The sequence below is a fragment of the Protomyctophum bolini genome (assembly GCF_963924005.1).
Source record: "Protomyctophum bolini genome assembly, chromosome: 19".
Lineage (NCBI taxonomy): Eukaryota > Metazoa > Chordata > Actinopteri > Myctophiformes > Myctophidae > Protomyctophum > Protomyctophum bolini.
The window spans coordinates 22,447,362-22,471,537 of record NC_137880.1 but is presented as its reverse complement, the minus strand read 5'-3'; the positions used below and the strand labels follow the sequence as shown (position 1 = coordinate 22,471,537).

At 41.9% G+C, this 24,176-nt stretch overlaps 1 protein-coding gene across 10 annotated transcripts in view; it reads right to left on the bottom strand.

Annotated features, from left to right (window-relative positions):
- The window catches only part of LOC308334341 (unconventional myosin-VI-like), a 132,893-nt gene that overhangs the window by 93,326 nt on the left and 15,391 nt on the right, over positions 1–24,176 (bottom strand). For all 10 annotated transcript variants that reach the window (XM_080791051.1, XM_080791054.1, XM_080791055.1 and 7 more), the window contains exons 2-3: positions 8,998–9,139; positions 474–543 (exon numbers count right to left, since the gene is read on the bottom strand). In XM_080791051.1, coding sequence (XP_080647177.1) covers positions 474–543; positions 8,998–9,114 — 187 coding nt within the window. In that variant the 5' untranslated portion in view covers positions 9,115–9,139. The remainder of the gene's footprint in view (positions 1–473; positions 544–8,997; positions 9,140–24,176) is intronic.

Here is a 24,176-nt window from a genome sequence, read left to right as displayed (position 1 = left end):
ATGCTGTGTTCAAGAATTTGGCAATGCAGTTTGTTTGTTTTCTCTGTAATGATGTATCGTGTTGTTCTTACGACCCAGCTGAACTAATCGTTTCAGGCCTAAAATTTAGAATATTTTGTTGTCGTTGGATAAGAAACTATGCTGTATTGGTACACTTAGGATAGACAACAGGCAAACATTGATCAAAATAACAATTCTACTACAGTACATTCTCTAATTGTGTAGATTTCTTGCAAATTAAGTAATGCAGATGTTTAGCAATAATTGAACTTTTGAGAGCGTAAAATGAAACCAAATGGACCCATACGTGTCCATTTGGTTTCATTTTACTCTTTTTAAGAAGGACCATTTGGTTACCAATTCTCCATCATTTACTGTAGCTGGGGACCACCTGGAACCCCCCCAAGGACCACTGGTTGAAAACCACTGCATCAGAGGCATTCTGAGTGGCCTGGCTGATACTCTATACTCACAGTTGTCCTCCACATGTTTGTTGACGTCATCCTCTGCAGGGAACACTTGGTTGATGGCAGCCGTAAATGTCTGGAGGAAAACAGAAACACACAAAAACAAACACTTTTAATCACAGGCTTATGAAGTGGGTGGAATTATTTTTGTGCAGGCTCCCAACATTATTTGCTAGCCTGAAACTCAGCCTGAATTTTAATTTTGTTTCACTTAATTCTGAATTACCAGAACATTTGTTTTTTAATGTGCGTGGCTAGCGATTCAGGGCTGGAATCAGGCTAAACATTTCAGCTACAGAAAGAGTTACTGTAGAACAGGGAATGAGAGAATTGAGAAGAAACAGGAGCAAAGAACAAGTCAAATAACAGAAAAGGCACAGTCAAATCAATTAGTTCAGTCAGATAACAAGTGTGGATAATGGATATATAATGTGTCATCTTGGCGTTCAGGCACTGCTAAATCGTTTCTCCCTGCTCACAATTAGACAACCATCATTAGCCATTAAGAGCTGGGACTATTAGTTCCCCGAACAGAACTAATAGCAGATTAGCTAGCTACCACCCAGCACCTGGCGGTGCTGGGTGGGGAAAAACAGCCACATAAACCAAACCAGGGACACATACGCAGAAGGAACACAGATTTAGGTGAGCTTAAATAACCCGCCCAGTTGGTCAGCTGATTGCCACATCAGTATACACTGTACACACGTGTATATGGCCAGCCGTGGCGCCTGTCGCCTGATGGAGGGGAAAGGAACTGGTTGGAATAACGTCCAACCAGGGAAACTCCCCCCTGTCAGGTGTAAAGGAGCAACTTGGACACTCAGCATGAGTTAAAGCCCAGGATCACATTAGATAATTGACACAGGGGTGAAAAAAGATAATGGGTTACAAAATCGTGGGATAAAGATTTTAGAGAAAGTAATGTGTATGAGTGTAACGTCTCGGGTCGGGTGTACAGTATACTGTCTGAACTATCCTTGCAAGCTACGCATCATTCCAGGCAATTTATGCAAAAATGGGGGTCAAACTCGCACTAATTGCAATTTGCAACAAACTCAACTGATTTATCTATCTCGAAAACCACAAACTGTATTAAGTGGACATTTGGCAGATGCGTAACTGAGGACCCAAGGAGGTGTAGGCATCAAGTTTAAACGTGAAGTCTGGATGATCCAACGGATACTAGCATCAGGCTCATGCACAGACAACAAAGCAACAAAAACAGTTACTGACTGAGGCAAATGATGGCCTCATCTGAGCTACAAGAGCTGCTGTGTGTCTCAAAGCTGTTGCGCGAGCAGTTTGCGCACACTCAAGTGTTGACTCAGCCCTTTTTCTAGCAATGCACCATTGCTAGAAAACACGTTCAATGTCCAAATTGTCCATATGCCACGATGCAGGCAACAGTAGGGATGGAGAGGCAGTCAGATGATCAGAAGACAGATATGAGCAGAGATGCTGTCAACCCTTTCCCCGACTCATTCAAGTTGTGCCGTTTGTGAAACAAGCTTGAAAATATTTTTAAAAAAAAACGTATTTGTAAGTTGTAACAGAAAGAAATAAAAGAAGAAGCGCTACGTGGGTCCTTTATATGTAGAGAAAACTGTAGACAGGTGCTCTTTGGAGAGGGTTTCATATAGCAAAGCACAGGATTTCCTAAAAAGTTCTATACCTTGAGTCAATGTCACTGTGGAAGGAGGTATAAGGTGGCGAACTTAAAAGAGGGTCCAAGGCAGCTCTGTCCAGTTGAAGTAGAAAAAAATATTTATTTCATTAATTACTTAAATATTAAAAACAAGGGTTAAAAACACGACCAACGCGTTTGGGCCTGCATGGGCCTTCATCAGGGTCAACTAAAGATGACTGTTTGACACGTCATTAAGTAGTGCCAGTAATCAGCATCTCATTAGATCACATGACTTCACATCATCATCAGAATAATGCAGAAAGAAAAGAAGAAAAAAGAAAAAACTATTACAGACCATTAGTAAACTGAAAATTACGTACAGAAAAAATCTAATGGAAATACAGTATATAAATGGAGAAAAAGAAAAGGAAAAAGAAAAGTATAAATGTTGGTATGTTATACTATGTATGAGGATGGAGGAGGGAAATGGAGAAAAGTCACTGTCAGAACGTTTACAGGAAGGGAGAGAAATCAGCATGGTGACAGCAGCTGATATGCGTTCACACTCTGTACAGATATCTGTTGCTGTCAGTTTGAGGAACAACACACATGAAGTTTCCCACTGGTCGTTGAAGAGACTTATTTGTATTGTAAATAAGATAAGAGACCCTACAGCTGTGTAATTAAGCCAATAAACCCTTTACTTTTTGTGGTAAAAGCGCTCAAACTTTCTTCTTTCCTGCATATAGATATCCAAACCTTCTTTTTTTTAATGGAATAAAGGATTTTTCTGAACAGAGTTGCCTTGGACCACCATCATTCTTCTTTCCACTGTGTTCTGTTACAAATGTATAGTAGAACTTTAAAGAACCCTCTCCAAAGAGCACCCGTTTACAGTTCTTCTGATCAGCTCTATGACTGACTGACTGACTGTCAGTCTGTCTGTCTGTCTGTGGTCAGTGAGTCGGTCCCTCCTCTCCTCTCCTGTCCCCATGATGCCATCAGCAACTCCACAGCAGAACAGGACAGTCACCATGCATTATTCACCAAATAACTGTCACCATCACCAAGCAACACTCGTCATGAGTGGCAAACACACACCAGAGAAGAATTCTAAACCAAGTTCAAATCCAGGGTAGAACATCAAAGTTGCAGAGTCTTTAACATGTTTAGAAATGTAAATGCTTAAATGAAGTGTGTGCACTCCACCTAATTCTCAGTCAGTATTTAAGAGTTTTTTTTCCACTATTCCACCCTGCCCTACTCCAGAGTGAACAGTCTCCAACTCTTAATCACCCACATGCTTGGTATTTGGCAACAAACCACGGTGAACTAATAGGCAGAGGTTTGTGTGGACACATTCGACCCTGGCCCTGGAGGCACTCACAGCAAGACATAAAACTCGTCGCTCGGGACAGAGCCAAAGCATGGCGGTTATATAGTTGCACACAAGCGTGGGACTTCTCTGCCCCTCCACAATGGCTATATCTGTGCCCCCACCCTCCGCGGCTAGGCATTAGCGAGCTTTAATGTGCCAAGGTTGGTTTGCCAAGGTGACGTACACCAGATTCATTCTTTCCACATTCTCAGCCCAGGCAGCCTGGGCTCCATAGCACTGATCCACGGGCAAGGAAGTAAAAGAGAGAGTGACCGAAGAGGGGGGAGGGAGATAATGGGAGAAGAGACAGATAAAGACAGGGGAGACACACACACACAGAGAGAGAGAGAGAGAGAGAGAGAGAGAGAGAGAGAGAGAGACAGAGACAGACAAATAGAGAGACATTTAACCAGTACTGAGGCAATTGGCTTGACTTGCACAGGGTCACAGGTTCGAGACCTCCAAGTACTGTACCAACACGCCAGTCACCATCATGGTGTTACTGAACATTGTTAACTGATGAGTCTGTTATGCATTGTGAATTATTCATGTTGTATGGGTACAAAAGGGACACTCCACTATCACCAACAAAATATAACTAAAACAAAGCTGCAAAAAGGTCCTAACTCAACGCTTAGTTCAGTGGCATAACGTCAGTTACACTACTGGAGTGATGTTGGTTTGACCACGTGCGTTCACGAAAGCAAGCTGCAAATAACAACAACTGTCTCTTTGAGCAACACCAAAGCAAAGGCAGAGTGATCTGGGATAAATTACAGTATAGCCCACAAACACACAACTGGTCATTGTACTACAAGTGTGTGACACCAGTGACATGCACCCACTCACATAGTATCACCAATTTCATCCCAACCTTTCTTTTCATGTGTCTCCCTCATCTCTCCCTCGCTTCCTTCCTATGTCCCTCGCTCTTTCAAACAGTGTTGCCAGATTCCGCGAGAGAAATAAGCAACCAGGTCCGTGGAAACAAGGCCAAAAGAGTGGATCCTTATGAGAGGCGCACGCATTGTTCCTCACGATGGGAAGAACTGTCTAGCAGCATGGGCAGCACGAAAGGTTAGTGTTGAGCTCGGCTGCATGGTATTGATATAACCCTTACTACATGCCATTTGAGTATGGCGACCTCCGAAGTTGAATTTTAACCCGTCATCTGACGGGTTGCGAGGCGTTTTGGCGTGCATCGTGTTAACAACACAAATCTGGTGCAGGGGTCCTGACTCCCTGGCACAAATCTAGTTCTGATGGGGATATGTGGACAATTACATATTCATTTGGGGGGGTCCTTGATATGAAAATGTTTGAAAAGCAACTGGTTTAAAAAGCCTTTAGAAAGCAAGCCCAAATAAGTAACAACACTTTTTGAAAAAACAACCACCAATATTTGCAAGCGACTTCACTGAAAAACAAGTCGCTTATAATAATAAGCAGACCAGGCGACACAGCTTTCAACATCTTTCCTAATTCTTACAGTAGGGCTTGGGTGGTTTGCCGGCCAGCAAGCTAGCTAGGCCACAGAGCTGGCCTGGTAGGGTCAGTAAGCCTGTCAGACACTGGCACAGACTGGCAACAGCAGAACACAAACAGAACATTGTTACTGTGTCCCATCGTTTTAGCCCACAGGAAACGGTAAATGAGGTCAAATGCATTCAAATAAAGAAGGGGGAAAAGCGCACTGTCATGAGGAGTTTAAATATGGCAAAATACATGGTATGTAGTATACCAGGGGGTCTTCAACCTGGGGGTCCTCAGAGTTAAACATGTAGTATACCAGGGGGTCTTCAACCTGGGGGTCCTCAGAGTTAAACATGATCATAGTGAAAGTCCCTGCTTCATCTCTCTCTCAGCCTTGCTATATTCTTCCCTGTTCAGCACTTTGGTCAACTTTGATTGTGTGATACGGATATGTGCTATACAAATAAAAGTTGATTTGCTTTGATGACCCCTGGTATATACTGTGTGTTTGTTAGTTGTCCCGGCAGTCTTTGAATCCTACCAGAGTCTCCCTCCTAGCCTGGGTTCCAGCCTGATTTGCTGCGTTCCGCGGGGCTGAAATGTCACTTCGCAAGTCATTTCAGATCAGTGGAACGCAGCGAATCAGGCTGGAAACCAGGCTACTTCCCTATCTCTACAGAGTGAAACCCAGTTCAAACCTGGGTTTGAACTGGGTTTCCAGTGTTAGTTACCGGTAGTTAGAGTTAGTGTTGAAGTGTCCTTGAGCAAGAATTGCTCCCGATGTGCAGGTTGGTGCCTTGCATGGTTTCCTCGGGCATTGTTGTGTGAATGGGTGAATGTAATGCACAATCTCTGTAATGTGCCTTGGATAAAGGCGCTATATAAATGCACCATTTACCATTTTATTATAGCCGTTAAAAATGTAATAGTCTTGGACAGCTCCCAAGTATATTATCTTACATTTTTAATGAGACAACTTACTGTAGCAGTAGCAGCACAACTATTTCCATCATAGCTGATCGTATGTACTTTTTTCTGTGAAGAGCATCCGAGCACTTAGTGGAAAGAATACTTAAAAAAAACTGACCTGTCTGAACTGAGTGGTGCTGTACTGTAACTGTACTTGTAGTACTGTATGCGTGCGCGTGTGTGTGTGTGTGTGTGTGTGTGTGTGTGTGTGTGTGTGTGTGTGTGTGTGAGATGCTGCGCAACAGTTTATAGAAATGCTGCCCTTACCACTCTACCCCTAGATACAGTTTATCACTCAGCACTAAGGTTTATCACAGGTGTAAGTTGCAGCACTCACCATTGCACCCTCTATGATAAAGTAGGTTGGTCTTCCCTCTCTGTGAGGAGAACCATGCACTGGCAGGCACCAGTTTATTTTTAAAGCCATTGATGGGAAGCTACCACCCTACATGGCACCCTAAATGGCAACAAAAAAATACGGGGAAGCAGCTTTTTGCTTCTACGGGCCGTCGGCATGGAACAAGCTCCCACTGTACCTTCGTCAGGCAGCCTCTGTAGACATTTTTAAAGCTCAGCTCAAGACCCACTTCTACAACATTGCTTTTAATTGATCTTTTATTTTTTATTTTTGTTATTCATGTCCTCACTGTATTGCATTACTGCTTGTTCTTAATGTTGTTGCCTTGCTTTTCTTTTATTCTCAATTTTTCTGTAAAGCACTTTGAGCTGCATTTCATGTCATGAAAGGTGCTATACAAATAAAGTTTTATTATTATTATTACATCACGTTTCTGTTAAAATGGAAAATAAATACTCGCCAGACCCGTTCAAGTGAATGGCTTAAACTAGAGGTCCCATCCGTGCAGTCTGAACTGGGAAAATCTGCTTTTTGCTTCGATGCCCCGCCCCCAACCACATGGAACACTTTACATGGTACTCCATTATCAATCATATGGTCAATTTAATAACCTGCTTCTCAACCTCCCTACCTCAATATGTAACTGTTTTTAACTTGGTTAGTCTCTATGCCTTACATGAAGATTTGATTTGATAAATTGTTTTATATATGTGATCTTGTCAGCTTTGAAAATGAGGAAGAACCTCAATGCTCTTTTCGAGAATAAATAAAGGTTTCAATCAATCAATCAACAGTGACACTTGGTGTTGAAAAAACCCTATTTCCGTGCTCAGACATACACAGAGACATACAGACAGACATAGAAGCCCACATTGCACTGTAATATGTAATGTACATTTAACTAAGAGAGTAGCCCCCCCCCCCCCCCCCCCTCTCTTTGTTACTTTAAATACATTTAGAATTCTTGACGTTTTACTTGTAATGTCCAAATCCAAACTGAAAGAATTATAAATAGCGGTAATAAGGCAGGTGCGCGTGGACCCCTCCTGGAGTCTCTACTGTAGTAATTCTACATCGCAGGATTGATACTTTTACTTAAGTAAAACTATTTAGTACTTTTTCCACCACTGAACAAAATGAACATGCATGACGACACGGTCATGCATTTTTGTCAAAATTCCATTTTTGTCAAAATTTCATTTTTGTCCTAGACATAGAAACTTAGTGGACAATACCACCACCAGAAACTACCAATAGCTAGCCCTGAATGTCTGTAATTATTCCCGAGAGCGTTCAAGGGTCCATTTCGGTTCCATTTGTACACTCTGAGAGCTAAGGGGGTCCTTGCAAATATAAAGCATTCATTCAAAACATGATTGGTTCACTTCACCGACTTTGATAATAGTGATAATGCAATACGGGTGAAGGTGAAATGCTAGGATAGGGAGTGGGGGACGACGACGACACGACTAAAATTAAAATAGGTAAAGAAATGGAACCCAGGGGAGGTAATAATACGGTCACCACTTAATGCTTAACCTTAAATAGGATACAAGAGGGAGAGAGGAAAGAGAGGGCCTGTCTCTCCCACGCAATAACCCGGCTAGCCTACAGGCAGAAGAAATCAGCACAAGAAAGAAGGAGAGAGGGAGATGGATGGAATAGAACTAAACAAAAAAGAATAGAAAAGGGACTCATGTCGAAGTTAATGGTAAGATTAGAGTACAAACTGGACAGAGAGAGAGAGAGAGAGAGAGAGAGAGCGAGCGAGATCACACTGAGAGCTTTTTTCCCCCCGTTCCTGTAAACACAATTAGAGGGCAGATTGTTTGAGGGGAGATACAGTACTCAGTTCAACAGACCATCCGGGGAAAGATTAGTGGGCCGGACGGACAGCAAGCGTATGGGGGTTACTATGGAGAAAGGCTCTCTGAAATGTTAAGAGCTTTGCACTGTGTGGAATGGTTACGTTGGAAAAGTTGGTGAAAAATGAAAGGGCAGTATGTTGAAAAACCTATTTGTCTAGAGGTTAAGAGCCACTTCACTTTAGACTTTAGACCACTTGACTTTCCTCCTTGAAACTGGTATACTGCAAATGATCCTGGAGCAAAAAGAACAGATCTACAAGCTTGCAATGCATTGTGCCGCAGTGCGTTTCATGCTTGCAGTTCCTACGACGAAGTATATAGACTGGGCTTAACTTCAGTGTCTAAGGCTGTGGAGACCAGAAGGTTATCCAAGAGAATCTGTGTAGCGGTAATTTGATTTGGATTTGATTAATTTACAGTTTTAGTCCCGTGGGGATATTCATGTTTCAGCTCTACGTGATGTCACGAGGCGTGACCATATATGGAGACGTGATGTCACAAGGTGTATCCATAAATGGAAGCGTGAGTGACAGACGGACGGTGTGTGTGTGTGCATGAGTGACAGACGGACGGTGTATGTGTGTGAGAGAGAGACATTTCCGTGCTCGGACGGACCCAGGGACACAGGCAGCCAGGGACACAGCCAGGTTGCACCACTCAAAAATGGATGAGCGTCGATCTGCATTTGGTCGACAATAGACAAACACCTTTATGTATAAGATCACAACAAGGCACAACGGCTATTTTCGACTGAGATATGGTGTAGAAAATAAGAGGGGAAAAAGGAGGGCGGAAAGCAGGCCGCTGGGGCACCCCAGGAAACCAAGTACCGTATATAGGGTAACATTACCCACCTTTCCATTCTGTTTGAGCGGTTCTATGGTGAGGCTGTCTGAGCCAATGTCCACGATGGTTCCCAGCTGAAACCCGTCCGTTGGGTGGGGCGCCCACACTGGCTTCCCGTCCTCCATCTCACCACGCGGCACGCGGACCACTCTGGAGGGGAAAAAAAGACACAGTCAATAAAATACCATCATAGGAAGGGCCGTCGCCTCACAGCTAGAAGGTCCTGGGTTTGATTCCCACTGGGTACACTGTGGGCATGTTCTCTAGGTGGGGTTGGCAAAAGGGCCTTTCTGTGTGGAGTTTGCATGTTCTCCCCTTGTCCCCTAGGGTAGGTACCCTCGCAAAAAACATACAGTAATCCTGGTCTCTAAACTGCCTTCCCCTGGCCAGCCAGGGCGCCTGATTGCTCTCCCCAAGTTGGCAGAGGAAGTATAGCGCCCAAGGGATTACATTTGAAAATTGACACTGGGTGAAAAGATGGGTTGCAAATCGTCTGATAAAAAGTATATTAAAAAAATACCAGCATTCATGATTCGGGTGTTCACTTGTGGAGTTACATTATGGCAGAGTGTAGACAAAATGCTACACTCTGAAACATCCTCGGAACATTTTAAAAACGGCCATCATGGAAAACACAGCAAGCATTTCCAGGGCTGTGCATTGCAGTGTTGGGGAGGGAACTCAGGGGATGGGTTAAATGGTTGTGTGTGCCAGAATGGAAGACTGCTGCAACTGGTCCTTTAGTTCAACTTACAAATGATGGATATCTGAAATATAGTGCGGAGACACACACACACACACACACACATCAGATCACGGGTACAGAAAGCATCGCCTTCTCCATATATGGCGACTGCCAATTATTGCAGACACTGAACAGAATTTTGCTGATGCCTTAGCTCTCGGCTTGGGCATGCCTGCAATCTGCAGGCCCCTCACGACACACACACACACACACACACACACACACACACACACACACACACTTAAGTGTACCTAATCCCGTTTACGCCAGTGCTCTCCTGGGCGTTGTGGTGTTGTTATCCAGCCAGACTAACAGCTGATCCTGTTACAGCTCATGTAGTGACAGGACGAGCCCCTTTCACCTCTGGGACACGTTTCTTACCACAGCGGGCCGTGTTGTCTTACCCAAAACGGGTCGACCGCATGACGCCTACCGTCAGTGTTCATTTCCTCAATTGAAACTATGACGTTTCACTGATGGAAATGAAAAACAAGAAATGACTCAAGTCATTATATATCAGCTTGCATTCCATTCTCTTGCATATATTGTACCTTAGCGACCATTGGCTTAGAGGCCAGCCAATCATGAAAATCTCGCCACTACATTGCTACTAGACCATGTGACTAGACTAGAAATTCCAATCATTGATCAGCTTTGCAAGCTGATAAAAAAAAGAAGCTATGATGACTTAAACTAAGACTAAATATATTGACAATTTCACCAACAAATACAAAATAGAGTAAAATGTTAGGGAAGGACTAGTGGAGAAGAGATCTAGTAGAACTAAAAGACAAGTCGTGTTATGTTTGGTTGCGCTCGGGTGTTGCACTCTGAAAATAGAAGATCTACAAGCTCACAACACATCGCAGCAGTTTGATGCGTTGTGAGCTTGCAGATCGATTATTTCAGCATGCAATCAAGTGAAAAATCAGGCATTACGACGCTATCAATTCTTTTTTTGTTGACGAAATCAACTGTAGCTTTAGTCGTCAAAATCGTATGAGATTTACTCTACTAAAATCGTATATTTAGTCAACAAAAACTAGACTAAAATTCAACTTTGCAGATTACTACAATATGACTACATTCACTGAAAAGACTGACTAAATTAAATCAAAATTTGCTGTCAAAATCAACACTTCTAGGATGAACATTCGTAGAGAATAACCCATCTACAAACTCAGAATGTAGCAATGTGATGCATTTTTTCGGCTAAACAATTTGGTAGACCAGAGGGAAAGAGGAACTGTAGCTGTGTAACTCTGTAACATTGTTAATGGTGAAGTAAGAGTATCTCAACGGAAACACTTAGATAACGTACGTATTTAATTACAGTAGAGTGAAAGATTGAGTGTCGTCATTTAGTTTACGACCGCTCTGGTTTACAGGTTACTCTGTGAAAAACCTGTCGCCCACAAGGAGGTCAGGGTACAAACTAACACCATGTGTGAGTAAAACAGGAAATACAACTTCTGAAAGAGCAGTAAGAAGGCCTCATGTTTACATGAATACAGTATTCTGGATAGTAGGGCTGAGCAATTGACCAAAAATATATTAAATAAACTATATTTTAGAACCAATAACTTAATCCTGCTCGTAAGTTTGAATAATGAAGCAGTTTTCTAATACTGTAAATCAACAAATCAACACGAATGGAGTAAAAATAAAAAGTTGAGGATAGCCGATCTACAAGCTTGTAATTGTGATATCACCTAGCAGCATTCTGGATAACAACTCAAACTATTTTAAGATTTTAACTTTAATTTTGACAACTTTTTCCCCTTCAATATGTTGCATCCAATTGTCTTGTGTGTTCTGTGTGAACAAGAACACCCTGGGCTGGGGGTCCATATGTTGAGACTCATACACAGAATGATCATACTGTCGATTTCAAATGGAAAAGCACGGTATGGCAATTTGTGTATTGGAATATAAATGCAAATGTATTATGTAAACACAGTCGCTCGCTTTCCTTAGCGATGTGTGCAGTGGAATAGCATATTGGGGACAACGTGAGACATACAGAAAGATGCGAAGCAAATAACCTAACTTCTGTAGCTCAGATAAAGACCCAAAGGGGGCTTATGAAAATAATATCAAGGCAAGCAAGAATAAATGGCAACGTGGCAAATCGTATTGCATTGCTTCATTGTCTTTTCATGCTTACAGTTCTGTTCAGCTACAGCAGCTCTAAGTATATTACCAGTAGATGCACCCGAGCAGTTTAGAGACACAGCCACTGCTTGGGTTGCACTTCTTACTACATGACCCTGGCCTGGATTCACCTATTAAGAACCCTTAAAAAGAGGCTTAAAGCTACAATCCGCAAATCCGGAACTTGTTTTATAATGAACAAAACTTTCAATTGTAACCCATAACACTAAACGGCCATAGCAGTCTTCAAAAATGTGATGAGGTCAGCACATTTGGGCACAAAAAAAGTTTTTTGTGGATTCAGAATCATGAAAACCCCCTAGTATATAAATATATATAAACATTGCATTAGTGTGCCTCCTGCAGTACTGAGTCACTGACGCAGAGGAATTCATTGTGTATATTATAGTAATACATGACTGATGCAAGGTAGCCTCAATAATGATGGGGAACTCGGTTACCTTTGCTTTGCCAGCAATTATTCAGACAATGCTTTGTGAATCACATACTGTATGACAAGTTGACAACACCACAGGCCTTCAGTAAAAACGTGCATCAGTGTGTCCTTACCAAGAAGAATTGTCAACAGTCATACTGATACAGTTCTATCATGTTTAAAAACGTTTAAATCGTGCCATAACTGACTATTCTCTATACTATATGATTTGATTGGCTGAGCACGGAATGTGATGATGTACAGTATGATAATAACAGCGTCCCTCACTTCACACAAGTGTGATTTTCATTTTTTTTAACATCATGCCAACACAATGACACAGCATTGTGTGTCGTTCTATCTATGCACAGTACCAGCAACAACTCCTACCCTCTTCTAATTGAACAATTCCTACAGAGATGGGCAACCACACTCACAATTCCGCAGGATTGCATCTTTCTAGTTAGCTACTGTGATTGAGAGAATTTCAAGGATAGAGTCCATGACAGTCTGTCTCTCATGGTAATACACTCACTTTGTTGCCAACAAACTATGCCAAGTTCTGCCTTAAGTCTTCCAGCACACAGCTGTGGCTAACTTGAAGCTTGTCTGTAGCAGTCGAGGGCTCTCTCTATGACAGACGGCGATCTTGGCCTGATGTCAAACTGCAAACTCCATAATGCAGGAGAAGTTTTGAATGGAGGCTTTCATTCACTGGCCAAACACTAGTCAAACAATTGAGAACTATTCTGCAGTAAACGAAAGGAAGACAAGACAGTAAGGGACATAGAATTGGACAATAGTTGTGCATAGCATAACACAAGTTCAGTTGATTTATTGATCTCATGATAGACTGTTATGTGACGTTAAGGACTTTGATATTCACAGCAGTTAATGTGCCCCTAAGCAGTGAACTGAACCCCTACTCAGTACTCAGTAAGCTGCACAGTGGTGTCACATGGCATGCGTCCCAAAGAGACAGGCAGACAAGTTGTTAAGTGTTCTCTGGTTTTGAGTCAAACTGATGATATATGGAACAAAGGTCATCGGTAACTTATTGACCCAGTTGTAAAATGCCCAGGTCAAAAGGGCTGCCCATTACTTCTTGAGTTTACGGCTCTCCATTTCCAATTACACAGCATTAGATGATACAGTACTACAACGGTGGCCGGCTGTAGTGCACTGAGTCAGTAACAATGGAAGTTGGAGATCCATGCCCAACCCGGCTATGCAATGCCCGTTGTACCTGTGTTAGAGTACCCGTTCCACCCATCTGTCTGTGTCCTTCGTATGACCATATATAGAATTTTCAGTATTTGTCTCTCTGTGTCCTTTATTCCTATGGAGTTCTGTGTCAGGTATGCCCAAATATGGAGTGCTGTGATGTCATAACAGGCCAGCTCCATTATACATGGAGCCTGGGCAGGGGCTCTGTGCAGAGCCCAGGCAGAGGCCTTTTGTGGCGGTTTGGGTCTACTGTGGGTCTGACGGACTCCACACCGGGCACTGCACTCCCTGTGGGGGTGTGGAACATGTGTGTCGAATTTGAAGTCGGTGGGGAAAACTAAGATTGAAGGTGTGTGTAGACTATAGAGTAAGCAAGAAGTAAATGTAATGAACATGAAACGTTTTGAAAAAGGAAATCATCTTCAGTTGCCCAATTTCAGTGGCTGTGAAATGGCATAATAAATGCCACCATGTTGTCCTGAATGACAGAAAGCCATACATATACTGCATATCTTCTAGAAGCGTGAATGAATACAACGCAACTCCAAGCACTACCATAAGATATGAGCCTCAATGAAAACCAGGCTGGCTTTGATGCTTCCACTTGCCTGAGGCATCGGCAGTGTTGAAAATACGACAAGACCTGGCCTGATCCAGCCTACGCACATTTATCCATTTGTAACTCTGACAGTGTACAAATGAAACCAAATGGACCCATTTGCACAGCACAGCGGTAAACGGCAGTTCCGCATATGTCAGGGTCTATGACTTGGCGACCTGAACTGGGTACAGAAATGTTTGATAGTGGATGCTGAGGTAGGGTGAAAACATGAGTCATGTTTTCACAAGGTTTTCTGTGTTGTTGACCAACGACCTTCCAGTGCAAGCATTTATCTGACCTTCAGCCAACCAACATTCCAGGTTGAGCCTGTAGACCTTCACAAAGTAAACTTGTATCATTTCAATCAGACCATGTATGAATGTACATCTTATTATCATCTTGCACAAAAAAGAAATTTCACACACTTTAGTTACACGTGTACACATGTGACACGACAATAGTTCGAGTCCCGAGCCCGCAGGCCTCCACCGCATGCGTTCCCCCCATATCTCTCCCCCTTTCCTGTCTAATTACTGTACCAATAAAAGGCAAAAACGGAAAAAAATAAAAAAATAAATGAATTATGCTCATTGAAATAATGCATATTTAGGTTATGTGGCTGACAGACTATCCAGTAAAACTATTATACCAACTAGATTACATTTGTTTGTACCCAAACAATACCCCAGGGATCCTAGAATGATCGTAAAATGCATGTAAAAATTATCTGTTGACATGGAAAAAATGGTCGTTATATAAATGGACAAGAGGTGAAACATAGTAGAATGATGGAAAGGAAAAGTTAAAAGGTATTCCCAAAGTAAGGTTCTAATCGAATTTTCTTTATTCTGTAAATTCATTTGTATGATCTGTTTGTCTTGTTAGATTTCTATGTGGTCGCTGTGAAGTTTGTCTTTGTACTATGCTGTTGTTGTTGTTTGTTTGATTATGTGTCTGTAAAACCCTAAATAAAAACAAAGTCTGTTGTGTATGGAAAGCCTCACAAGTCACATGTACAGCACACCGTTCAATATCAGAATATACTGTAGGACTAGACACTTTTACTTCCACCATTCAATATCAGAATATACTGTAGGATTAGACACTTTTACTTTCACACACGTCACAGGATAACCCCCTTATCTGCCATCTTTCACGTCAGCTTCCAGACACCTGAGCCCAATTTGTAGTGTATAGAAACCCACAGCAAGACAACAACAGTGTTGACATGTTATTGGAACAAGGGTTCACAAACTTTTCTGGTTGTGACCCCCAAAATAAGCATATTTGAAAACTGGGGGACCCCGCCACCATGACAAGGACTTGGAATTGTAAGCATTATATTTAGTAATTTCCACAGATAAACTTTGTGAAAATAGCCAAACTAGTTGTAAGCTCACAATGTTTGCCTCTTTTGGCCAAGTTAAAAGGGTCTTAAAAGTCAGTAAAATTGAAATTTTAGAAATGTGCAGATACCTTGTATACCCTTAAACTGTATGTTGGTATTGTTATGTTTACTGTTGAGTGAAAAAACTATGTTGCACATTAAGCCAATCGTCTGAGGGACACCCCAAATTAATTTGGGGGTCCCTACCCCCATTTTGGGAACCACTGTATTAGAGCATAACAACATTACTTTGGTGTCTCTATACTTGGAGCCAAACATAAATTTAAAATATTTCTCAAAAACAAAGAAAATACAGGCTCACAAGATTCGTCATGAGGCTAAGTACACAGGGCTTAAGTGGTTAATGTGGACTGACTCACCTGACCTGCCACGTGCGGGTGGCAACACCCACAACGCAGCAGGTGCGTACAAGCCTGAGGAACCTCTTTTCTTTTTTTCCCCCTTTTAACAAAGAAGAGAGCAGAACACACCTGGCTCTTACAAAGCACTGACATGTTCATCAGAGACGTATTTGGTTGCAAGCCTGTGTGTCTCTCTCTCTGAGTTTACATATTCAAAAGATATTGATCTAGAAATACCCAGAGTATATGTTCTGACATGCAGCACCAGAGAGGAGGCTGCAGAGTACAAATACATGTGGTATAGGGCAGGCTAGCATGAGATGGTGTAATGTGGTGGCCGGTGGGTAAACCAAACAGAATAGAGAGGACATGAAGGGTACATTCATTGACAATAAGGTGCATTGTTATTTCTGTAATATGGAGTTCAATAGCTCCAGTTCATTATATAGGCCAGGGGTTCCCAAACCCCTTGTGGTGCGCGAACGCCCTCTAGGGGGTGCGTGACATGAAAAGCGTAATGGTGTTTTATGGTGTTATTTAACACAAATGGCAAAATCTGGGAAAACACCATTGTAAGGAGATGTATGGAGCAGCTATGGGAGTATACAGCAGCTGCATGTCTCTCAGTGACATTCTGTGATTATTTGCCATAAGCATATTAAAAAAATATATTTTTTTGTCCGACTGAGTGCTGGAGGGTTCAGCTAGGTCAGGAAGTAACAGGGGGGTGCACGGCCAAAATAAGTTTGGGACCGCCTATATTATAGGCCATCAGATACCGGTAGATTGATATTCCATACAGTACATTGCATGTACTACTGTATCCATAGCAAAGCTATGGAACACTAGGGTGCATTCCTAACGAAGGGATTAATCTCCAAGGCATTCTAATTTGCACTGTGTGTGCATGTGCGTGTGCACGTGCGCGCACTCACTCACCTAATAATTCATTGCTGGTGCTACTTGGGGTCAGCTCTTGTAATCTAGTTTCATACCAATGTGAAGAAAATGTGTCCAGAATTTAGTAAAATGTCTACGTTTTTCCATGAGATTAACACATTCTCTGTACTTGACGAAACTGCATTGACGGCAGCACTGACCGAACACGCATAAACTTCAATAAGCACATACATTTGGAACAGACAAATTGACAGGTGTGGTTGGTGTGGCACAATTAGTCACACCTTTGCCCATACATATGCATTAATTGAAGGAAGTTGTATTTGGGTTCTGCGGTGAATGCTGTCATATATATATATATACACACAGTCCTTAAACAAAGTGTGTTCAGTTTAAATGCCCAAGTTGCTAGCAGCAGCATCAGGCTCATCTGTGTGTTTGAGAGTCACAAGAGTATATACTGTAGTTGCTGTCGGGCAGAAGCAGCCTCTCCATGGTTTAACTTTTGTTTTTGCAAATGAATGCCCTACTTCATCAAACTATAGCTTCACAGAAAAGCATCAAAAGTAGTAGTACTACTTAGTAGTAGTACTTAGTAGTAGTAGTACTTAGTAGTAGTACTTTTGCATTTTAATCCTGCAAAGTAACACTTTTGGACATATGAGATTTTCACCCGACAGAGATGATATAATTTAGAGCACCACAGATGGTGACTCTCTGTTCCCGACCAAAGTCTCAGCGCTTTAAAAAGCAAAAGGACACACGCTCTGTTTCTGGAGGGCAATGCCATGCTGCAATACAAAGCTGCTGTGTCACTGTAGTGAAGTGGTTCCTAAACTGGGGGTCGGGATGATGATGATTAGCTTAATGGGCAACATTGTTGCTTGTACAGAGTATTTGCACATTTCTAATGAGATTTAAGGACAAAAAGAAAATCAACCAGGTGCACGATGGAGATGCAAAAAGTAATAGTGAAGAGTAGGGCCCTTCAAAGATCAGTGGGACTGGAATACTGAAGACAAGGCGGTGATCCGAGCACTCAAAAATTAAAAAATGAGGAGAGGGTGGATAAAAAGATAGTTTATTCATAAAAGTTCGACTCACACAGAGTCTTCATCAGGGCAAGACAATTTAAGGACTTTTAAGTCCTTTTTAATGAGATGAGATGAGTGAATAATAACACCAATAAGTTTGTAAAAATAACCAACAAACTATACTATAAAAACATTATGAACATAGCCGATATATTTCACAATAGCGAGGTTCATTTCCCGGCCACACTACAGATGTCAGATCCATGTCAAGAACCTCCAATATTTAGAAGCTAAGTCTGCGCTAGCCGTGAGGGAGTATGATTTGACTTTTATAGAGCCTAAAGGCCTATTCATAGTCTGGATATACAGTGGTGAGGTGACCACCGAACTACAACATGACGTCACGAGCCGGGGTGAAGAGAAAACCACCGCCACCGCTCCAGCCCTTCTCTCTGGTTTTAATCACCACCGCTCAACGTTATTTCAGCTCCGGTGGTCAGCTCACCATCGGAGCGGTGGTCACCTCACCACTGAAAATCCAGACTATGAATAGGCCTTGACTAGCTTCAGGTCTGGGACCTTTCCAGAACAGACAGGCCCCTAGGCTGAATACATTCTAGCGAGAGAAAGTCTTCCCTAAAGGCTTTACATAGCATCGTTCAAAATAGCCAATAAAGTTGATGTGAATTGGCTCATTGTTAATTCTGTAGCCTAGTATAAGCTCAAACACTCCGTTTGTGTACTTTTATCAATATTGAGAGACCACGATTATTTATTTATCAAGATATGAGTTTATTGACAAAGCAGATTTGTATTGAACTATCTAAAAATAACTCTGCTTTGGCATACATGTTGTGCTACTGTTCTTTCCTGCTAATGTACACTCATTATTCACTTACTGTGCATCGCAGAAGGAATATCAAAGCGTAAAAGGGATCGTGACATAAAAAATAATGTATGTTTTCTGAGCAAAATTGCACCCAAAAAACCTGAACTTTGAACATTCAGTAGATTTCTGGGGTCTGGGGTTTTCTGGCTCAAACTTTCCTGTGGACTGTGATGTAAGAGTCCACAAAACCTATATATGGCGTAACAATTTCCCAGCAGATGTCACTGTTGAGGCCCGTTTTCCAATTTTCATTGCAGCTCAAAAGGCTTCAGAACACACAGAGAAAACCAGAGACCACAGAAAATGGTGCTCCGTCCTTCCCTCCTCCCTAAACCAAAGTTGAAAGCATAACAGTGAGACGGTAGTGCTAGTGTATCGGCTCAGAAGTCAGAACAGGAGTTAGCATAACCTCTTTGGCATCACCCTATCCTTGTTGATATAACGCCTTTAGGTCATGATATAATAATGTATAAATAGCAGCCAGTCATTGACTGCCAGTCAACTTCTATGTTTTTTTTGTTAGATAACTATGATTGCTGAATGATCCAGTGACGCAAATAGCCTGCATCCTGCCTCCTGCATCCTTAGACTCACTAAATTGAGAAAGAACGCAGTCATGTCACCCTCATGGGGTCCTGGGATGCAATACTGTACTCAGTACAGTACTCTAACGTCGTTGAAGTAGGAGTACAGGACTCATAAAATGTCCCTGGGACCCATCTAGAAAAAGGACCCATTACATTGAAAATCTATTTACATCACTGATGATCTACAAGCTTGCAACGCGTCGCTTGTAGATCGGCTACTTTCAGCATGAAAACCAAGTGTAAAATCTGTCATTACACCATCAAAACGCCCAAATACATTTTAGTCGACTAAATCATCTGTAGATTTAGTCAATAAAAATGGCTTTTTATTCAAAAGGCTATAACTAAACTAAATCAAATATCTGCTGTCAAGATTAACACTGATTCGTAGTAAATAATAATAATAATAAAAGATAAAGAGAAAAAAACTCCTCTGTCCCAAAACAGAGGAAGTGGTGGTGAGCAGTTTGATTTGGCCTGGCAGCTATGCACAACGGCCCACTCACTGTCTCCGACCGACCACCGGGCAAAAAGACAATCAGACGATTGTTGTTGGACTCCTGTCCCAACACTGACTGTGTTGCCAGGTTTTGGAAGAGAAACAAGCAACCAGGTCTATGAAAACAAGCCCAAAAGAAGCCACTAGGCTAGGTGGCTATTTGAAAATAGCAGATCTACAAGCTCACATCTGTTGCATCGCAAAAACTGTTGGGGGGGAAAAAGTGACAAATGTGGAATATTTTTGACATTTTTTAACATCACAAATCTGGTATGGGGTTCCTGGCACAAAATATGTTTAGATGTTGTAGGCAGGGTCCTTGGACAAATACATTAATCTGGGGGTCCTTGACATGAAAATGTGTGAGAATCACTGGTTTAAATGACATTAGGAAATAAGCCCAGAACAACAACTATACTTTAGCCACCAATATTTACAAGCAATTTTACAAAAATAACAAGCCCAATCTCACTTATAATAAGCAGACATGGCAACACTGACTGAGAGCGTACTGTGGTGGTGGTGAAACAGCGTCGTCACGTGACCAATAGAAACCCAGTGAGTGTGTGTGTGTGTGTGTGTGTGTGTGTGTGTGTAGACAATGGCCCTGCAGGCAGCACTGCAGAGACCAAAGTCAAAGTCCACAGAGAATATAGAGAACAGTAGGCCAGCCTAACTATACAGCCCTTAAAATCAAACTCCACACAGAGCATACAGTAAAAGACGTACTGTATGGTTGTTATACTTTGTGTTGCACAGTGTAATGTAATGTGCTTCACTGCCTGCCTGTTTTGTTTGTGGGGACTGCGGATGGAAATTAGCATCTTTGCTAAATTTGGTATAATTACGTTGCATTTACATGTAATGTTCAATAATATGCACCGTCCCGTCATAAAATAAATAAAGAAAGAAAGATAGCCCTCAAGGCCTTTAGTGAACTGAATGCCGTCGATTTCTCCTAACAGCTGACCTTTCATAGTAAACCGTAATAAACTCGCTGACTAATTATCGGACATCATTTCACACCACCGAGCCGTGCTTATTCATCACAATTATACTGGACATCTGATCCTTCCCTCCCAGTAAAGCCCAATGCCAAACCTCACCGACTGCTGTGTCTCCAATAGCAGCAGAGTGGGCCTCCCACACTTGTCAAAAGAGAGTGTACACTTCATTCACCCCAGGGCATTAGCTTAGCAAAAACCTTGCTAGGTCCTCACATACAGTAGGAGGAACCTACTGTAGGAGGAACCTGTTTTTCTCAGATGTATTCTGGTTCGCTATCGATGAACGTTCTTCCGTATGGCATGTAGCCGTGACTGTGAATGCAGCACGATTAGGACATAACAGGATTATGCTGTGTTGTTGTTCACACTAGTGGCGACAAAAAGCCACAAAGGGTGGTGGTCATTCGACTACATTGCAGTGTGATGCTCAAGCCGTACCGTGTAAATGAAAAGAGCACAGGGAAGCGAGAATGGGTTTTCTTCCTTTCAAGGAAAGGAGCAGTAATTGTGGGGACAGAGAAGGCCAGTGGGGAAAAAGGTGAAACATAAACAAGACTGACTGACAATTCACTGCGTCATTGGCGCACATAAAAAAAGGCGAAGCCAGGTCAGGTTTTGTTTCGCAGTGCCCGTCATGCGGCGACAAGTGTCGCCTGTCAGTTTGTAATGTCACTGGCTTAGTGGCTTCCATTGGCAGCAGTGTTGCCAGATTTTGCGAGCAACCAGGTCTATGAAAACGAAGCTATGGAAAGGAAGCGACTAGGTCACATGAGTGACATGACCACTTAGTTAAAACCTACAGTATATAGGCTACATATTTGCCATTTTCAAAAGAATATTGAAATATTGAAAATATTGAAAATCTCCATTATTGCGCGGTTAGGCACCGCGCAATAATGGAGTGGTTAGGCACCGCTCAAAAAAAAAAAAAAAATATATATGTGGAATATTTTTAAGTACACAAAATATTTTCAGATGGGGGTCCAGGGATAATTACATATAATTTGGGTGTCCTAGGCATATATATTGAGAACCGCAGGTTTAAACAACATCGTGAAGGAAGCCCAAGTAAGCTATTATGCTTTAGAAACGACCCCCCCCACAACAAGTTGCTTATAATAAGCAAACATGATGGCAACAATGTTTCATTGGCAGTGTTTCCCCCATGCATTCAGCAGCAGTGCCCTGCCACTGCAAAGATGTAAGCACCGCAGTTGAATTTTTAGAACAGAGCGGAGCAGAGAGGAGAGGACAGGACAGGTGACAGCTTCATCCTGTCCTATTGAAAATGTTTACAACACTCTTTGATCTTGCCGCTACTTCTTGTTCTGTTATATTGGAGTCTGAGCACACAGTAACAAATTCCAAAATCTACTGTAAGTTGGTTTTGGCAATATATGTTTTGAATATTATGTTAATATGGTCTCTGTTTACAACATAAGTCTACGGGAAAGTCACAGTCTCTCTCCGACAAGCCCAGGGATTCACCCAAATACTGTACAGAACCTCTTCATAGGACAATTAACTTTGCACTTACTGTATGATGTCAGTATTACATTTAATCCAGTTAACAAGCAGTTAACTTCAACATTGACGGTCTTTAATGTTTTTCAGATCAAGGAACCCTTTGCGGAGAGACATTAAGCTTGGACCCTAAGGTGACCCAACTGTTCATTTGAGGGACAGATGTATACTTGTATGGGACAGGGGGTCTGCTCACTATGCTGTGATGGAAGCAGGTTGTTATGCAACAGTATACACTAGTGGTATAAGCCTACTGGGTCTGCTGTGATGGAAGCAGGTTGCTTTGGTGCTACGGTCACTGCAGGTCAACATGGTGCTCGGCCCCTAAACAGTGAACGTGTTCATACACACTTATTACAGTCTGTGGAATGCACACACTAGGACAGTAGTACAGTATTTAAATTAAAAGTAGGATTTTCTTTGGCCGTTATCTCTGAAACTACGAGCGGTCGAGCGCTATCCATGGATTTGACCAAACATCCGATGTTCGGATGTGATTTGTGATTTTTCATCCACTCACGATGAGCTAATGCTAACATTAGTTTCTTCTTCTCTCAGTATGGGAGACCGGATGTAAATGAGTAGTAATTCAGCCATTTCCGTTGGCAGAAGCTAACTACCTCCAATGACCAATAGGTGGCAGTAAGAAGTGGAGTTATGTAACTTTAAATGTATTATTTTTGTTTTACATATTCAAGGATGAATTGAATAAAGATTGAATTGAAAGCAGAGTGACAAACTACAAAAAACTAAACAAAAGCAAACACATACACACATGAACAATAGGCTAATAAAATGATGAAATTAAATAAAACGAGAAAATAAAATAAAACGGAACGTAAACTCTCCAGTAAAATAGACCTACAGAACAGTTCATGGTCATAAACACATCCAGTCACGATAGGCATGGTCTAGAGTCTAGAGTAGACCATTCCTATCTTGACTGGATGTGTTTATGACCATGAACTCTAGACTCTAGAAAGCAACCTTACATCGGGTTCAGACGGGGGCACAAGGCTATCCACGCTTTATAGAATTTTGAGATGGAACCATGCATTAAATTTGTATTTCATTTTTCCCAATTTATAAAAGTACAGTATAGGCCTATCTGTATCAGAGATCCAACGGGAATGTGAGGGAGGGTATGTTCTTTTTCCAGTTGATCAGAATAAGACATCTTGCTGGAAGAGTCACAAAAGCAACAGGGTCTAATTGATATTTATGGCAGGGGGATGGTTTCAGCTTCCTGAACACCAAATAGGGGATGGATCTAACACATCCGAAATGTGTCAAATATAGATGACCCATAAGACTGTAAGGAAGACAAGTCCAAAACATATGAAAAAGATTAGCTAGAGCCTGGTGGCATCTATCGCACATTGGATCAACATTAGCATAAATCTTGGCTAACCTAACCTTGGTCCAGTACACCCGGTGGAGAAATGTACATTGCACACCCCATGTTTTGATCATATTGATGAAGTATATTTATGAACACAACCAATAATGGCTTCCCAGGCTGCATCAGATGCTTTGTTAGGTGAGACATGACCTTTGACACAATGTAATTGTTCCATTAGAAGAGCAGGGAGACAAAATACAACCACGCCAAATGTATTAACATACTCTACCATACAGATTGAGAAAAAGAAAAATGTAACCATTAAAGTTTTGTAATAATATTCCAAACATTATTTTGGATCATTAAACGTCTTGGGCATGTCAAGGTTTTGGATATTTTCAAAATCATTCCAAAAAGAATAATAAGTCGATCTGAGTAAGCGTGTGGATCGGCTATGTTTGCACAGCGACAGCGCAACACCGCTGTACGACAA